The sequence below is a fragment of the Mauremys reevesii genome, linkage group 6 (genome assembly GCF_016161935.1).
Source record: "Mauremys reevesii isolate NIE-2019 linkage group 6, ASM1616193v1, whole genome shotgun sequence".
In the NCBI taxonomy this organism is placed as follows: Eukaryota; Metazoa; Chordata; order Testudines; family Geoemydidae; genus Mauremys; species Mauremys reevesii.
The window spans coordinates 98,255,378-98,274,927 of record NC_052628.1 but is presented as its reverse complement, the minus strand read 5'-3'; the positions used below and the strand labels follow the sequence as shown (position 1 = coordinate 98,274,927).

Below are 19,550 nucleotides of genomic sequence, written 5' to 3'. Positions count from 1 at the left end.
TGATAACATAAGGGCTTGTATTTTTCCAGCTCCACTGCATATAGTTATTATGTAGAAATTATTACCACCACAGTCATTGTTCATTTCAGTGAAATGCACAAATACAAATGAAATTGTTCCAATTAAATGCTGAGACTCCCTCCCCTCTCTTCCCAAGAGAACAATGTGTCAGAGAGGGAGTAAGTCATTGTGAGAGAATGTTATATGCCTGTGTAGGTTACTACTTTTCCTGCTGTTTAATGGTAAGGAAAACAAACATATCTCCAGAGAACAGTCTCTGAATCACAGGATTCAGTAGAAAACATGCCTGAACTCTGGTTTTGTTTTTTGTTTTTTGTTTTTTTCAAATATTTTGAAAAATGCAACAATAAAACTCATCTGCCTCTGCCAGTAAGGGGGTATATTTTCTGTCAGTGCTTGTACAGTTCTGGTGGAAGTTGCCCAGCTAGATTTCTGTCCATGGCAGACCTCAGATTGGAATGGCAGTGATTATATATTTTTCCTTTCTAAACTCCAAAACACTTAGGGTGTTCCAGCTTTTTTTCAGCATTTATTTTCCTTTATTCAACTTGAGAAATTTGAGGTGTGGGTATAACCACCTATGCCCCTCAATTCTAGTATTGGTTTCAGCTGTGGTGAAATTACATCTTAGGGACTGATCCTGATTTTCAGATGCCTGAGGGAGCTAAGTAAGCCAATATCCTGCTGGATCAGGCCCCTAACAATAGAACCTAAAGATCCTGAACTTTCTCATCAGGCCACATTCTGATCTTAAATCAGCCTCTATGATAGCAGCTGAAGTAAATGAGAGACCCCTGGGTGCATCTGAGGGGAGAATTTGGTTCTAAGTGATCTCATCTGACAAAGGAACAGTGGGTTGCAGGTTGTTGAATTTTTCACATACAATAACTGATGGAATAAATATTGGAGTAAGAGTTAATTCTAATTTAAATGCTATTCTAAAAAGGTTATTTAAAGTACAGGGACATTATAGTTCTCATTAATCAAAATAAATTTACATTACATTAAACAATGTGATTAAAGTTAAGGTGTGAAGATTTATGTAGAACTGCTATGGCTGCTCATACAGAATATCTCTTCCACTTGGAAATTCAAGGGTGAACAAGTCCTGACCCTGACTGAGTCTGAATTATGGGTCAATTTCTAGTTTCCAGCTGGAAACCTCCTTTCAAATTCATTCCTTACTTGCTTCATATATAAAATGTATTGCATCTAAATGCTTCGTCCCCTAAAGCTACCTCTTAGTTGTAATCTATATTTGGATGTGGAAGAACACTTGGAAAACATTTCCTTTTATAAGAGAATCCAGTTTTAATAAAAAATGTCAGGTAGTTTATGTTCTGAATTAGTGTTGTCTTTTAATTAACAATAATATGCATTGAAACTGTTCCATGATTTAAAAAAAGAAATAGCTAACCGATTCTTGTTGGGATTTTTATCTTTCCCTGCTATTTTCAACCCAAATATTACACAACTGCACCTGTGCTGGAACATGGGAACTGAAAAATAACATTGGTTAGTTTAGTAGTATTGTCCAAAGCTGGATGAAATGCAAAAAAGTAAACCAAAAACATAACAGGTCATGAGTAACTTACATTTTCTCTTTCAATTCATAACCTGGCAGTTTAAAGCAACATGACGCAGTTTCCAAAATAGCAGGCACTTTGTCGGACAGGTACAGGTCTGTCGCATCTAAATGCTTTACGCAGTCGGCAAAAACAAAGCAAACGAGAAAAATAACAATTTTAATACTGTACCTGTAGTGCGGGCGATTTCGCCTGCCATTACACTCAATGTAATTTTGACTATACGCGATTTTTGCTTTACGCGCTGACTGCAGAACATAACCCCAGCGTAAGATGGGACAGACCTGTACTTTTAATATACTCCAGCTTCATTGTCTCCACTTCAGTTTGGAAATAGAACCATAATTATCAGCAGGAATAGTGATGATTGCTGCTAAGCAGAGGGGAACTTCAAAACAGTGAATTTGAATCATATTGCTCTTTAGTGACAGAACCCATGGATAAGCAAGTAAAGAAAGAGAGATTGTGATTTAATTTAATTTTTTTCTTTAAGGAATAGGGTATCACAAACAAGTTTAGGTGGGAAAATTTGGATTTGTTACTTTTTTGTTTTTCAAGATTTGGGCTTAATCTTTCATGGTACTAATTTGTTTGTGTTTTCCAGTCATCCTGCAAGGTCATCTTCCCTATAACCAGTACGTACAATTTATTGTATACAACCTGGAGGATCCTAGAGCACATGAAAGAGAAGTCTGCAGTGCTTGCCTGGTTGTCTTCTATTAAATCACTGCTACCTATTATGAATCAAGTCCCCACTCATGTTTTCCTTCTGCTTGCTTACCTCCTGGTTCAAGAAAATGGAGAGAGTCTTCGTGGAGTACTGAGTGCTACTGTGGATATAGCCAAGGCAGATTCCTCTCAGGTAAAATCTGACCATTAATGGATTGCTCTGTTGCGTTTCCACTAGCAGTGTTCATTGAGTGCATATGGGTGATGTGCTTAAAGTGCTCTTTGTGTCTGTGTAAAATTGCTCACTAGCCTTTTTTATTTAATGTTGGTGAAGAGAGAAATCTTTTACCGCTGTGCAGTAACTGAAGAGTTTTTTTAATTTTTCAGGGATGTTTTTTCAGGGTGTGGAATGCAATAAAATTTGGGACATGGTTTTTAAAAAAATAAACCAAAATGAAATGAGTTCTGAGAGTTGTGACTTCTTCATTCTGGTGGCTGCACAGTGGTGACGGTCTTGAATTTGCCCTTTATAAGTAGTGAATCTCTGAAGCTATAAAAGCATTGTTATTAAAGTGTTACTGTGTTGGAAGTGGAATGGAGAATTATGCCCTTTGTTTTCACTAGTTTAATACTTAGAGCATGACATGAGGAAGTGGGAGATATGTCTTCTGTTCCTGGTTCTGTCATCAACTTGCTGTGTGAACTTGGGCCAGTAGAGCTGCAGTTTTTTCAGTCTGTAAAAGGGGGCTAATCTCTCAGGGGAAGTAGTAAGGATTAACTAAAGTTTGTGAAATATTGTGAGACTTTTAATAGGAACTGTTATGGAAGTGCAAAGTAGTGTGTTATGCTTTTAGCGATATGTTTATTTGAATGTTCTGGGGAGTAAGTCCAAAGTGGTGTTGAGCGTATTCTTGTGGTAACTTTTGAAACTTTAATTAGAAAAAGGTTTTCCAAACTATAAGGTGTTTATGCTTTAGCATATTCACCTTTTTGTAATGATCTCCTTTTTAGATTATTTTTCTCTTCTTCTTTTTTTTTTTAGTTGTAAGTTGTGCAAGGTTAGAAAAATGACTTTTATTTGTGGTCTTACCCAATATATATGAAGAATACAATGCAAGAAGATTGAGAAAAGTCTACTAAGCCATTTCTGGCTTCTTATGACCTCATAAATCACAGTCTTCTTGTGGTTACTGTGATGATCTCAGAGTCCCTTGATGTCTGTAGACTTGCATTTCAAAATTACCTGAATAGTCTGTGCTATCTTTTTGTCTGCTTCACTCTCTCTAAATTCAAGTCAGGTTTTTCACAATATCCATATACATATCTGCATAAGTTGAAAGACAGAAATAGATACCAGGCTTTATAATTTATCAATCATAACACCAGATTGTCATGTGTGTGTATTATTTAAGTCGGGGAACTAAACTAAGACAATACAGTAGATCATAAAATATTCATGTTTGTATGTTGAACAACATGGATCACTTCTGCTGTCTTGGCTCAATTCTTACCAGTTCACTTAACCTTGATAGGGAACTTGATGCTAAAATCAGCAAAGCTCAAGTTACCTTTGGCAAACTTACCTCAAGTCTTTGTAACAAGTTGCTAACTCTGAACAAAAAAGTGTCTATCAGGTTTGTGTCCTTAGTACCTTCCTTCACACTTGTGAAATCTTGGTTGCGTATTCCAAGCAGGAGCAGAGATTGAACAGTTTCCACCTCCACTGTCTTTGAAAAATCCTTAGAGTTACTTGGCACCAATGAATCACTAATAATGAGACCCTTGACAGAACTGGCCTACAGTCTGTGCAGACTGTGCTGGACGCTCGCAGGCTTTGGGAGACATGGATCGTCTCCTGAAGGCTGTGCTCTATGAACAACTTAAGAACTGCCCGCGATGCAGAGGAAGGCCAAAACTCTGTTATAATGACAAGGTCAAGCAAGGCCTCAAGAAATTCAGCATTCCTCGTGACAGCTGGGAAAATCCTGCCCACAATAGTTCAGTTTGGAGAAGCCGGGTTTAGACTGGTGCAGTCACTGTGGAGAGCCATCAGAGAGCCCAGGCGGAGGTCCACAGGCGAGCCAGGAAGCAGAGCATTCTTCACCTTCCATCTGAAGAGTGGGAAGGTTTGCCACTCACACATCAGGGTCTTTTCTGATATCATTGCTAAGCACCATTGACAGACCGACTTTGTCACATCTCCTTTCATCTGTCAAGATGTTGGATGGCCATATATGTTGGAAAGCAAGAGAGAGTCCTTTAAAAATTAGAGATGCTCTTGTAACACAAAGACCAGCTTTTTGTCCATTTCTTAAATGAACTTCTGTTTCAAATGTTAGTTTGCACATCCATTAGAGCAGGATTTGGCAACATGTGGTTTGAGGAGTATGGGCTTGTTTCTGTAGGATGCTGGGTGCTGTGGTCCTGATCCATTGAATTGAATGGGACTACATGAGTGCTTACATTTGAGCACATGCTTAAGTGCTTTGCTCAATCAGGGACATCATGCAGTGCCTTCAGAGGTAACTATACCTTTGATACTGGTACTAGCCCTGTGTCACCTATTGAACTCCTATTATTCAACTTCCTCTCTTTTTCTCTTCTCAATGTTCTTTGTGCTTATGTCTTTTGCTTATGTCTTTTTTTTTCTTATTCTTTCTCTGTCAAGTGGAGGGGGCTGCATATGCACATGGGTTTGGAGGGCATATGAATTTTTTTTTGTTGGATATTTTTATTCTTCTGAGTTTGGTATTTTTCTTTTGCGCATATCTTTTTTCCCCCTGTAGCTTTGCATTTGTTTTTGGCCATGGTTTTTGAGATTTTCCTTTGTTTGTAATTTTCCTATAACTTTTTTGAAATATTTTTTTCTTTTTTTAAAAAAACACATCACTTCAAAGGTTTAGACTCCCTCCTCCCCATTTTTCAACATTCCTTTTATTTATATTTTTTGGCAGATTTAAAAGCATTGGACCTCAAATATGCTGGCCAGGTCACATGGAAATATTAGCTGACCCCTTTCATTCTCAGACGTATGACAACAGATACAAAAAAATATGGCTTTCAGTCTGGAAAAGATTGCAAACTCCTGTTCTGGAGTTACTCATCAAGTTTATGAGCATTGTGTGGGCATGGAAGAATCTGTAGAATGTGTTAATTTACATGAACTGCAAGCTCGCTACTGTGAAAAAAGGATAAAATGTATTATGTGTAAACCAACAAAAAGCCCTTTGGATGCATTGCTCTGCAATGCAGTTGAGGTTCCAGGAATTGGATAATGCCCTGAAGTCATTTTACTCATGGTTTCTCTCAGATTACCAAGAGGGAACCCACATGTACAGTGCTTTGAAAAAGATCTATGTGCATATGGTGGGGTAGTTTGCTGCCACTTCTATGTCCATAAGGCTGATTAAGTCTGGAAGTAAACAATGAGTGTAATACATTAGCAAGAGACATGGCAATAAAGAGAAGCAGACAAAATTGCAAAGCAAAGCTACGGGTTACATCCACCTCAGTCTGTCAGCAAACCCATCTAATGTGCATTCCAAACCCCATGTAGCCATCAGTGGAGTGGAAAGAGGTTATCTGGTAATTCACCCTTGTTGTATTTCCATGCATTTGTGTGAATTAAACAGGGAGATGCTGTCTTTTGTTCATTTTATTATTTGAAGTTCTTATGTCGTGCTGTGCACAATTTATGCAGCTATCATTGAGCTAATGTTGGATAAGATATTGTATCATTCCAGAGAGTTCACAGGTAGTTGCAGATTCAAGGTAACACTATTTGCACAGAGACTGGACAGCAATTGGTATTTGCAGAGTTCCCAGAAGAAGCTGTGTAGTCTGCAGGCTAGTTCTGACTGTCCTTTGGACAAGGATTTGATTCTTTGATTTGATTATTATTGTTCAGTGTGCTGTGTGCTATATTGAACAGATATTAGAACACAGGCTGCCCCAAGGAGCTTACAGTCTAAGGCCCCAATCCTGTAAAGATTTATGCATGTTCTTAACTTTCAGCACGAGTAGTCCCATTGAGAGAAAGAGAAACAGAGAAAACAAAGCATCCTTATTTCTTTCCCAGCTATCTTGCTCCACCCTAACTATGGTTGCTTTGTTAATCATTCCTAGTACAGGTCTGTTGCATCTTATGCTGGGGTTATGTTCCGCAGTCAGCGCGTCAAGCGAAAATCGCGTATAGTCAAAATTACATTGAATGTAATGGTGGGCGGAATCGCTCGCGCTACAGGTACAGTATTAAAATTGTTATTTTTCTCTTTCTTTGTTTTTGCTGACCACGTAAGATGTGACAGACCTGTATCTTACTGTAGTTTTGATTCCCATGCATGTCAATGACTCCCTCCCCTTGCACCACAACAGATTCTTAGTCCTTCTCAACTGTTATATCCATTCCTCTCTGCCTTCTAGAGAGCAGCTGCATATCGCAGAGCAAAGACAAAAAGGACATAAGCTAGTCAGAACCTTACACTAGTGGTGTTAGACAGAAGGGGGCTCCTCAGGTTTTTGTGTCAAGAGGGCCTGCTGGAATCTGCCGCCATGTGGCTCCAGACTCCCATTGCTTCCCTCACCTGCACTCTCCAATCCTAAAAGGCATCCTTGTTTAACAGTTCAGTATAAAATACAGTACCCTTGCTTTTTTTTGTTTTTTCAGATAGCACACTTAGATTGTGTAATACCTAGTTGCAAAGACCTTGAGTATATAGAGGAAGGGAAAACAATGACTTGGAAATCCTAGCCCTAGACTTATTTTCCTGATAAGTCTTTTGCACCTGAAAAACATCAACTTGCAACACAAAAGCCTGAAGTGACTCTGACTAGACAACTTTCCAAAATAGTGGTGGTGTTGCTTGGTGGGAATTCCAGTCTGCAGGTGTCTCTTTGAGGAAAGTTTATACTGTATTCATTCAAAACAGAAAAATGTAAACTATTTTGGGGAATTTTTAAAACCTTCCTTCTCAAATGGCTTCACATGTCTTTGCTTGAGGTCTTCAGTTGGGAATAAAAATTGCTTTTGAGGCTGAGTAATGGGAAAATACAAAGATTTGTACTGTAATGTGCACTGTGCCAGTAGCAGTCTGTTATAAATTATTTGCATAGTCATGGATCAGAATACGGGTTAAACCCAGTATCGCATTTGCTGCTATAAAAATGCATTTTGGATTTGAAAAACTCTCAGGTATTTGAATTGTAAAGTGTTTCATTGTTGAATTTATTATTAGCAGAAGGTCTCTGGTTTTTGTCACAGAATCTTTCTTTTAATCTAAAAATGTGAGCTAGAATGGATTCAGAATTTTTATATGAAATACATTATCAGCTAAAATACCTTTATTGATAACTAGGGTTCAGCTGGTTCTTTATCTTCCACGGTCAATTCTTATGCTTGAGAAGCAAACCTCATTCCTCTGTGGCTTGTATGAGCTATCGGTTACAGGAAAGATGGGGCAAACGTTTTTACTTTATTCACACAATAAAACTTTGATGTAGTAACCAGAATCAGGGCACATTTAAAACAAACAAAGTCTAGTGCTTCACTCCAGGAAGCATACATGTGGTTTTAAAACAGGCATGCTAAGAACAGCACAAAAGCACTGACAAATAATATTGGCATAGCATACATTGCATATAAAACTGTAATATAAGTGAGGGGAAAATGGCTGATCAAAATGACAATAGTGGCAGAATGTAAAGCTTATATGCAGCAGAAGGTGGTGGCCAGACACGATATTGTGGTCTCAAGCCAGTGGTGATAGATAAGTTTATAGGACATTATATTTGGGTGTGTTTCTTAATGCAGTTGCATTATTTTGTTTAGCAGAAGAGGGGGTTATATTGCTGACGTCTGCTTCCTTGACATAACTCTCTCTTGGCAACAGTTGTCTAATAAATGGAAATTCATTTCCAAAGTAGGTCTTCAGTTAAATCAGAAATACGTAACCAGATTGGAGGGTCAGGGTAAGCAAAAGCAAACTAAACTTAGAGCAATATTGTGCCTGAAGGTGAAACTGAGCTGATTGAAATACACTACATTCCTCCTTATAGTCATTAACTCTGTTTTCTTCTTGCAAGGAAATTCATGGGTTAAGTTTCAGCATTTAAAACAAACATTAATAGCATATAATCCTCTCTCAGATTGGTACATGTGTTTACTAACAAATTTAAATGTAGGGCACATGACATAGTCTTAGATTGAATGAGATGCTCTGTAGCTGAGCTGTGTGTGAGATAAATAATAGTACATTCCACAGCTTGAAACAGTGAATGTTAATGCCTCACTTCCTAACTTTTTAATATGGTTGTTCAAAATTCAATAAAGAAATAATTTTAAAAAGAAAGAGAGAGAATATTAACCAACAGAAATCTGCAGACTGCAATACCTAGGCAGAATGAGTTGAGTTGAAGACCTATGGACAGATTCTGCTCTCAGTGATACTGGTGTAGCTCTGGAGTAACTTCACTGACTTCAATTTAACAGATTCAGAGATAAATTTAAATGCAAGTCAGTGGAGTTACACCAGATTCATAGAAGTGTGATGGAGCAGAATTTGACCCAGACTGTAACTTCTAGTCTGAAGTGTCTTGCATTGCTTACTGTATGACTAAAACTTAAGGATAGGCTTTTGTGTGCTAATATAGTAAAGATTGACAGAGGCAGCATCAAACATTAGATTAGGTGGTCTGTCTTCACTGTAAGTAGGAGGGTCCTCCTGGCTAGGGGAATAAGCTCTGCTAATATTGTGGAATATTTGGACACAAGTAGCTCCAGTGACCTATCACAATGATGAAATGAAGTTTAAAATTACATTGGCTTTTTTTTCCTAATGACCAGCAGCAGGTGGATCCAAATGGATTGGGAATTACTACATAAAACCTGAAACTCAAACCATAACTATTTGTTGTTCTCTAATTGGGTCACATTTGGTCTGCAAACAGGCACTGTGCAGACAGTGACTTCTTGTTTTAGATAATTGTACATTTTAAAATGCTTTTCTGCAAAGAATGTAAAATATCTTACTTCAAGTATCTTCTTACTAGTACCACATAATAGTATTACAGTTGTCATTCTTGTAGGTAATCTTTTAAAACTTGGAACAAGTAGTATATTGTGGTGTTTAATTTTGTGGGGATGTATCCCCTGTTGGTCTCCAGATGAGTGCTACCAGGGAAATGTGAATGCTTTGTATGGAAGGTTGCATAATAATACCATTGTACATTTATATAGCACTGTTCATCCCAAAAGATCCCAAGGCCTTTTACAAACTATGGGCCAGATTGTTCCATCTGGCTGAGCTATGAAGAGTGCAAGGTTGAGGTGGTGCTAGGGGAATAAAGCAAAGTGGAACTAAACTACCACTGCACCCCCCCCCAGTCCTGGGGCCATCTGCCTCCGGTCCAGTGCCTGGCATAAATTAGAGCAATCCTGAGGCTGCTCTGATTTATGCTGGCTGCTTATTGCTCCAAAGGGACCTGAGGATCACCATGACGAAGGACTATTCTAGCCATACTCCCTTTTCAGTTACCAAGCGCTAGAAGGGGAGACTAGTTAAGAGCTGTTACAGCAGCTTCATGGAAGGGTTCAAAGCAGGTTGACTGGACCAAACAGTCCATCCTATGCATTTACAACACTGGAATCACTTTCCCAGTGTGTTGCTAGTGCTTCTGGGGTGGAGCGTGGAAGCCAGGTAGTCATCTGGTATATAGCAACTAATCCATTTTGCATTCCTAAATAAAATCAGTTCTCCCCATCCATTAACTAGTTTTGCACTCCCAAGTAAAATAATTCCTGAACTTTCATACTACATCAGTTAATCAATTCTACCAGCTCTGCCTTCCAAACATCAAAACCAATTCTGATATGTACACCTCACATAATCTCCCAGTTTGTAAATTCTGGGCTCTTTCCTAGTTAATGAATTCTACCTCCCGCACCCCCAAATGAATTCTGAGCTTTCTTCTGTCCTGCCCAGCTAAATGAATCTTGAGTCCCTATCTCTTTATAAAGGGCTGTGCTTCTTCCACTCATGGTTTCCTGGATGTGTAGGAGATTGGAGCCAATCTGCTCTGTTCAATTATCAGATCCAGCTGGGAAGGGACTAGGTGTTTCCTCCGGAGGGCTAAAACAGCTCAATTGAAGAGGGGCTGCAGAAAGGAACTTTGGCTCCTGTGACTACCCCTGGAGCAGAGTGAAAGGCCCCTAAGTCCTAGCAGCGCTAGCATTAATAGCGCATTTTGTGTTACTTTGGAGTTTTGTTTGAGCTTCTCAAAATGGTGTGCAGGAAGAAGGGCCTGAAAGGCTCTGGGGAATGGCAGTGGGTCCTTAATGGGCTGGGGAGACCAGCACCTCACAGGTGGTGGAGAGAGCAGGAAGGAGATTGGCCCCTGAATGAGGCAGCAGCTAGCCTGAGGCCAGACCACCGAGGCAGTATTTCATTAGTACAGGGCGAAGCTGAAAGCAGCTAAATTTGAATAAGTGGAACTTTATTAAACACTGTGGACTGCTCTGTCCAAGTGGCTGCATTGCTTCCTGCCCACTCCTCACATTCTATGTTTTCCTAGTGTTTCCTCAATAACACTCCCCCTCCCTCACCTGTCCCCCCGGAACATGGACCCTCTGACTCCAGTTCCACTGATCATGATACAGGTGGTACTGCTACAGGAGGAGGCACGACAGTCTGAAAGTTATGAGTGAAAGCAAGAGAGAAAAGCTCTAATACACTAGGGACATTTTCCAAAATTTTGCCACCATTACTAACACTCTTCATCTCCGTTGATGTTAGAAACATTTAGATGATTACTATAGATAGGTGACTGGCGGCTGCTGATGTTCTAGTGTCATTGTAACCCTGATCTGAATAGTCTAAATGAGTAGGGATTCAGTAGGGATAGTGATGGGCGTATAGGTAGAATTGAATGAAGAGATGCAGAATGGAGGAAAGTGGTGGAATACTTTTGACCTAGCAGGGTTTGTGGAGGTGCTCAAATGCCATGGTGATTAATATAGTATAAAAAGCTAGCTAGCAGTAAGAAAAGATCCAGGAGGAATTTTGTGCAGTCCATTTCAGTATTCAAAATAATCAATAGTTCTTCTGCTGATGTAATTCCATTGCTTTGTGGTGCTGATGATTAGTGCAAAGCTAGAGATACTTCATGGTGCAGGTCCAGTCTGTATGTGGCAGAGTGATGTGCTGGATGGAAGAGGGTCAGGGAGAGGCTGTCTGAGTAGAATCCTATCTTTATTGCTTGAATTTAGCTGCATAGACTTTACATCTCTTCCTTAGGTTTAGCATTTATTTTAACTCTACGTCATGACAGTGACTAGGGCTCAAAAACGGATCTTCCATTTCAATCTTGAAAAACCTTTTGACACTGAGACTATAGTGTATATACAGGGGCGGCTCTAACCATTTCGTCGCCCCAAGCATGGCGGCACGCCGCAGGGGGCGCTCTGCCGGTCGCTGGTCCCACGGCTCCGGTGGACCTCCCACAGGCGTGCCTGCGGATGCTCCACTGGAGCCGCCTGCCGCCCTCCCGGTGACTGGCAGAGTGCCCCCCGCGGCATGCCGCCCCAAGCACGCGCTTGGCGTGCTGGGGCCTGGAGCCGCCCCTGTGTATATATAATAAATTAATGGAGCATTGCGGAAATTTTCTTAGTAAAAATGATTGCAATAACCAGTTTTGCACACAGCACCCCTCTTTCCCCCCCTCTCTTTTCATAAAGCCTATAGATAGTTTTTTCTTTACTTTTTCTGTTTTTTCTCCTACCCTAGTACAGAAGCCTGAAAGCCTGTTTTATTGTTCAAGATGAGTGATTATATTTGATCAGTTTTTAGATATCTTACCAGCCGAAAAGTGTTGAAATAATGGTCTGAAACATTCTGGAAGAAAGTCCAGAAATCTTTTTAAAAGGCCAAAGAATGAATAACAGTGCATATATTGTGAGGCTGACTTAAATCAAATCATTACTGAGCTGCACTGACACATGCTGTTCATGAAAGACTTTATACAGTCCTTTTAATCGGATGAATTGTCTTGTTGTGCAAAAACTGTTATTACACTGTGTGTGAAACCAACCATGCTGCAGGGGGAAAAAATTAAATTGTCTGACTGAGAGGTCACTTGTGAATAGTAACACAAGATCTATTACCATTATTAGGGGATTATGAGGCTCTAGAGGACATTCACTCTTTTATGGTTTTCAACTGCTTGAATGAAATATTTTCGTGGTAAATGACACCCTTCTGGGAAATTCATCTGAAGATGCATTATCTCCTGTCTTTCGGAGGGGGAAAAAAGTGGGGGTGGAGGGGGGAAGATGACAAAAAGCAAAATATGTTCTTATTCATCTAGAAGCTATATGTAAAAATCCATTGAACTTGATGTGGGTGTCTGAAAAGTGTCTTAAGTAATACTCGATGGCACTATTCTAAGTCTGCTGCTATTAATACCAGAGAATGGCTTTAGTGGAATTGTGGATAGAATCTTAAAGGGATGTTTGCTACAAGTTTATCAGGATGCTGAAGCACATGCAGTTTTATAGAGCATATGGATCAGATTCTCTGAAGTGCTCAGAACCACAGTTGGGCCCAAATCTTAAAACACCACACTCGTGTGGGCACCCGAATGAAGTGACCAGATTTCCAAGAGTGCTCAGCATTCAGCAGCTCTCACTGTTGTCACTGGAAACTGCTGAACACTTTTGAAAACCGGCCATTTCACTTAGATGTCTAAATGGGAAATGTTGGAGCGTGAACTCTGGAAAGTCTAGTCCTATGAATCCAGTGTTGTAAACTTTTGAAGTAAAACCTAGAAAACTAATTGCAGTTCCATTTGCTTTTTGTTTGTGGTGATGAGAGGATCTTACTCTCTTCAATATTGTCTGATTAACGTAGATGAATTCTCTCATGGGATAATGTATTTAGGTTAAGAAAGCGAGGCGTGAATGAAGAGCCATTGATACAAGATCAATGTTCTACAACCAGGTTGTTAAATTGAGAATTGGATTTTTTAAGTTGTGGAGTGTAATCCTTGTAAAGTGTTGTTCTGTTTGGGTATAATTTTATTATTGAGCTAATCTCACGATAATTTTATTAGCAGCTGTAGCACAGGAGCTGTTTGGGGAAAAAAATCTATTAAAAAAATTCAAACAGGGAGAAAGGGAAGGGGGAATGATGGATTCTGTTTTCCCCCTACTCCCTCTAGTCAATCACAGCATCTGCTTTTAAAGAGACTAATTGTTTTATAGCTTAAAAATAAATCACCAAATTGCAGGGGATGTGTGAATGTGCATATAAATCCTGTTGGTTTGGGGAATAGCAGCTTTTGTTACAGTTAGATCTTTGTGTAGCATATTTAAAGTTATTTTTAAGAGGGGCTGTTGGGATCTTTTTCAAATAGAATAATTAAAGCCAAACTCAGAATAAACAAACAAACAAATAAAACCCTGGAATACCTTTGTTGGGTTGCTAATGAGAGGCTTGACCTAACTGCTCCATCTTTGGGGATGATGAGAGATGTAAAATACACTGTTGCTAGGCAACACATTTGTCTGCTTTCTGAGCATGTTCATATGCACTATGAGCTAATGAATCTTCATGTTGGCTTTTTGAAATGGTTCAACAACTGATGAAGAGTTAATATTTATTTATCTTTGACGGGTACCCAGGCAAGTCTTGTTTATCCATTAAATTGGGGGGGAAGGGGTTGTGATGCTAAAGCGTATTGTTTGTCTAAACTCACAATGTATAGTGAAGTTGTTTTTTAACTGTAAAAAATTCAAAAGGAAATACCAGTAGAGGATTGTGTAACTGATAGCTATATAAGTTTACTAGCAAGTGCTTAATGTTTCCCAGGGAGCTTCAGACAATATTTAAACAGTTATTAACAAAAAAAAATCATTTGCTGTGGGGATCATAATTGTCAGAGAACATCATGCAGTCTTCTGAAATTCAGACTACTGAGATAATGAGCTGATATTGAACACATCAGATAATGAGGTAATACAGACCCTCGATCTCAAAGTCAGCTTCTCCTGACCACTGCAGAGTGAGGATGGGACTGAGGAAACTGACCTTTCAGGACTTGCATACTGCTGTAACCTAATGTCTGGACTTGTATAAACAACTGGATGGTGTTCCAACTTAAATGCAGCAGGTCTGAATAACATCCACTGTAATTATAATTGTGATCCAACTTCCAAGAGAAAAAGGATGGTCCAATGGTTTAGGCACTAGTTTAGGACTTGGGAGGCTTGGGTTAAAGTTCCTGCTCCATCACAGGATTCCTGTGTGACTTTGGACACTTAGCCTCTCCATGCTTCAGTTTCCCAATTGTAAAATGGGAATAATAGCTCTCTCTCTCCCCCAGCGGTGTTGCAGGTAAAATACATGATGGAAGAGTGTAAGGCAATGGGAGTCATACAAGTATGATAGATAGTGTCCGTTCTGCATTTCCTTTTTTCAGTTTTTCATAACTTTCCCAACAAATTCCTCTGAGGCTGAAATTGTCCAGGCCTGGTGTCATCCCAAAAATTATTTCACAAACACTTTCTGTGGCACACCTGAGAGTCAATGGATGAAATCCTGGCCCTATTAAAGTCAAAGGGAGTTTTGCCACTAATGTCAGTGGAGGTAGGATTTTACCCTAAGCTCTGCAGGACTGCAGTTTTCATCAAGATCAAGGCGCTTTCAAGCTCTGTTGTCACAGCTGGTGGATCTTGTAAGCTCTCAAGGCCACAGGACTCAGGATCTTTCTATTTTTTTTCTTAGCAAAACAGGAAAATTAAATGCAAAAAAATCTAGTTTTGATGGAATTTTCTGGTTACAAAATCAAACTGTCAAAAGTCAAGACATTCCAAAAAGTTAACACTGGAAATGTAACTCATCCACACTGTATATGTATGCAATGTCCCTTCTTCCTCATTTCCTTGCTATGTGTAATCTTTAGAGTATCACGTATGTGAAAAGGATAGGATATGTGTCGTGACCCAATTAATAATGTGGAAGCTGTCTAATTTTTGGAGCAACCTATCTTTTCAGTGCTTGTTTTTTCTTATAATTGAGGCAGTAATACATTTGCTGCTTGTAATTTATCATAAAGTTAAAACATTGTAAGACCAAAAAGAAAGAAAGGTCTGGAAGAGAGGCATGACTGGCCTAGAGAATGCTGCATCTTCAAGCAGTGATATATACTAGTCATTAATTTCACTAGAGGGCCAAAACTATGAAAAAAATTATTGTTACAAACCCAGACAAATTTTTGACTTTGGAGAATTTTTCAGACCCCTCCCTCCCCCCCAGAGGAGGAAAAAAAAAGAAAGAAAGATTTGTAGATTGTCTCATCACTAGAAGTGAATATCTTATTATTATTGCCTAGAAAACAGGAGCTGTAAGTATAAGGTGATAAGTGATAAATGGTCCTATTAGAGTAAGGCTTAGTTTATAAACTTCATTTTTCATAGAAATGTGGGACTGGAAGGGACCTCAAGAGGTCATCTGATTCAACCTCCTGCACTGAAACGGGACCAAGTATACTTAGTATACCCTGACAGGTGTCTGTCTAACCTTTACTTTAAAAACCTGCAATAACAGGGATCCCACAACCTCTCTTGGAAACACATTTCAGTGTTTAGCTAGACTTAGAAAGTTTTTCCTAGTATCTAACTTAAATCTCCCATGCTGCAGATTAAGGTCATTATTTCTTGCCCTACCTTCCATGGATGTGGGGAACAATTGATCACTGTCGTCTACATAACAGCCATTAACATATTTGAGGACTTATCAAGTCTCCTCTGCTCCCTCAGTCTTCCTTTCTCAAGACTAAACACGTCCAGTTTTTTAACCTTTCCTCACAGATCAGGTTTTCTTTGATCATTTTTGTAGTTCTCCTCTGGACTCTCTCCAGTTTGTTCAAATCTTTCATAAAGTGTGTTGCTCAAAACTGGACACACCAGTCCAAGTAGAGTGGGACAGTTCCCTCCCATGTCTTGCATATAACATTCTTGTTAAAAAAAACCCACCCAGAATCATATTAGCCTTTTTTGCAACTACATCACTTTATCTCATATTTAATTTGTTGATCCATTATAAACCTCAGATCCTTTTTAGCTGTACTACTGCCTAGCCAAGTATTTCCCCTTTTATATATGTGCATTTTATTTTTCCTTCTAACATGTAGTGCTTTGCACTTGTCTTTCTTGAATTTCATCTTGACCATTTCAGACCAATTCTCCAATTTGTCAAGGGTGTTTTGAGTTCTAATTCTGTTCTCCAAAGTGCTAGCAACCCCTCTGACCTTAGTGTCATTTGCTAATTTAATAAGCACATTGTTCACTTTATTATCCAAGTTATTAATGAAGATATTGAATGGTATCAAACCAAGAAAGACTTCTGCGGGATCCCATTAGATATGTCCTCCCAATTTGACAGCGAACCATTGATACATACTGAGTATGGTTTTTCAACCAATTATGCGATCTTGGAACTGTTAACAATTATTTTCGACAACTCATGGAGGATAGTGAAATCCCAGAGGACTGAAGAAGTTTCAGGTTTTCTTGTTTATACACTCCTAATTTTTTCTTACCTTAAGTTTTGTATTAATAAACTGTGAAAGCCGTTTTGCTAAGAGAGAGCCCTTTATCCAGATAAGTAAAATTTTAGTTCTCAATTTTTTGCCAGTAAAAAGACTATTTTAAGAAATGCTGAGAAAATGAATGAATGGAAGTATGAGTGATGTAAGAAATAATAATGATCTTGATCACATCCAAAATTTGTAGTGGTTTAGAGGAACTGTTCCATCTGTATCCCCACAGAGAAGGGGGGCCAAAACTGCACCCGTAGAGTGATCTCTTGGTGTTCACATGATCTTCATATTTTTGGAGTACATCTGTTGCAGTTTGGTGAGATATATTCTTACAAAGCTGCCAGTAAAAGAGAGAGGCCTGCTAGGCTGGCCAAAGGTCAAGCTTCTTCACTCTCAACCTGCATTGGTCTGTGAGACCTGATATCCCCTGATTTTCTCAAAATGCTTCTAGGAGTGAACTGGATTATACCCTTAAAGATCCAGGTAAATATGGAAGAAGGTGCAATTCTTCCTGGGCACTACAATATCAAGAAGGGCTTCTGCCTCTCCTTCCCCTAGGAAGGAGGAGACCAAGACTACAATAGAGCCATCCTGTTCTCAAAGTATCCTTTTCCCCCCCTCTTTTTTGGTAATCTATTTGGCAGGGATGCCCGATTTTTTTCCCCTCTAAAAATTTGGGGGGGGGGGGAGGGAGAGGGGGGGTTGTGTGCAGGTGTGTGCTTGAGTGTGAACGTTTAAGTTTTGAGTAAATACTGTCCTAAATCACTTTGTGTCACCGTGAGTTATAAAAGAATGTTTCCAGAAACTACTCTGTCCTAAAAAGGGACGTTAGATGTGGTTAATCACTCTGCATTGCAGTTACTAGATACAGCGGGGAGGAGGGGGAGAAGTCAGTCCTAGAAGTCACTTGGTAATAGTGACCTTGAAGGAGTTTAAGTACTGCTTTAGAAGGCTGAGAAGTAGACTTTGCCTCCTTAGGTCTTCAGGTTTAATATGTATAGGCATTGATTACATGTTACGTTAACGTCATGATTTAAGTCTTGATTGGGGTCATCCAATGATTTAGTCAGCTGCAGATTTTATTCCATACTGTCAGCTTGATTTGTTAACTCAATTCCCGTTGTGGTTTTGATTTTATAGTTGTACTGTTTTATCCTTAATTAGTTAGTAAGATTTGTAATGGTTAGTTTTGGCTAGAATATTAATTGATTTTAAGTGTTTCTTTTAATTTGTAATAAATTACACAATAAAAATCATATAGCTGGGTTGTCTTTCAAAATTGCAACAAGGGTCACAAAACTCTTCCCAAGGTCCTGGGTTATTTAGCTGCCTACGAGCTACTTAGCTCTATCCCTAAATTATTACCTATGTCCCTTACAGCGACTATATTTTCATAATAAAAGATTGGGACACTTGCAGCAACATGTTATAAGGTTGTGCACTAATCATATAAAAAGACAAAAGTGCACTTTAAAAATTATATATGTACATATGTAAGTGCTGGTGTTACTATCGCCAGTTTCTGACTCATGCATATTTCTTTATTTTGAACAAAAGAACAGCTTTGATAGTGTCTGCTCATTTGACTTTTCTCTCCAATTTTGTTCATTACACTAAGCACTTGTTCCATGGGACTTTTTATTCCTGGTGTACATGGAGCAAGTTCTGATCACTATAATAATATCCCTTGAACAAACCATTTGTAATTACAAAACCAAAATCAGGGTGTTTCATGGTGATATGAAAAGCCTGGACTATATTGGTAAAGTTGGGATTTATGGTCCCCTTATATAAGGAATAATGAATATTTCATGTGTGAATTAGAAGTGAAATAAATGTGTTCAATGCCTTGGTCTTAATCTGCAAACCTATTAATGCTTCAGGACTGTACTACATCAGATTCCATTTAGGCAGCTGCACTCTTCCAGATCAGTGCAGCTAACTAGGCCTAGGCCAAAGTTTTTTGAGTACTGGAGATAGAGCAATTTTGATTAAGGACTCAACTTTTGGAACAAATATCAAATGAAACCAAAGTCTTGCTGTTTATGGAATGCACTGCAGGTCTTATTTATTTTTCAAAGCTTTTAATCTATAACTGTTAGGGACTGGGACGTGTGCATTTGTGCCTAATGCTTGGAGTGGGAGTCAGGCCTAGTACTCTTAGTAGATGTCAGGAACCCCCAGTCAGAGGCCAGATGCCAAAGCCACGGGTCAAAAGTCAGGAATCTCAACTGGGTTACCTGGAGTGAGGCAAGGCAGGTGCAGGGCTGGAACACAGGGTGGGAGCAAGACTGGGAATGAGCAGGTGCAGGAGCTATCGCAGCCGTGGGCCAATGCTTTGAGCAGCCAGTGCCCTGCTGCTGATCTTAAGAGAAGAGCTGGTAATCCCCTCAACCAGTCAGGTGACTTGGCCAATCAGGAGGCTCAAATGGGGCCCAACTGCACTTGTTAGACTGCCTGGGGTTAAGCTAGCAGATACGCAGGCTAGAAGTTCGTCCTTACTTCTGACAATAACATAACAGGGGATCATTAATCTAGGGAGGGGGCAGGGGATCATTAATATAGGGAGGGGAGAAAAAAAACCTATAACACCTGAGAGAGGCAAAGAGCTGAATCCACTTTGAAGTCTGCCATGCAGATCTAAATTACCTGTTCAGAACCCAGATGCTATGGTGATAAGCA

The 19,550-nt window shown here is 39.4% G+C and overlaps 1 protein-coding gene and 1 long non-coding RNA gene across 4 annotated transcripts in view; one reads left to right on the top strand and one right to left on the bottom strand.

The window, feature by feature from the left end:
- Positions 1–19,550, top strand: part of FOCAD (focadhesin) — a 191,039-nt gene that overhangs the window by 61,530 nt on the left and 109,959 nt on the right. For all 3 annotated transcript variants that reach the window (XM_039544825.1, XM_039544826.1, XM_039544827.1), the window contains exon 11: positions 2,212–2,469. In XM_039544825.1, the coding sequence (XP_039400759.1) occupies positions 2,212–2,469 (258 nt within the window). The remainder of the gene's footprint in view (positions 1–2,211; positions 2,470–19,550) is intronic.
- LOC120408185 lies at positions 1,634–13,786 on the bottom strand. The gene is made up of 3 exons (XR_005600490.1): positions 13,738–13,786; positions 3,520–3,600; positions 1,634–1,720 (listed from the first exon to the last, which is right to left on the bottom strand). It is a non-coding gene; the product is annotated as an uncharacterized LOC120408185 (long non-coding RNA).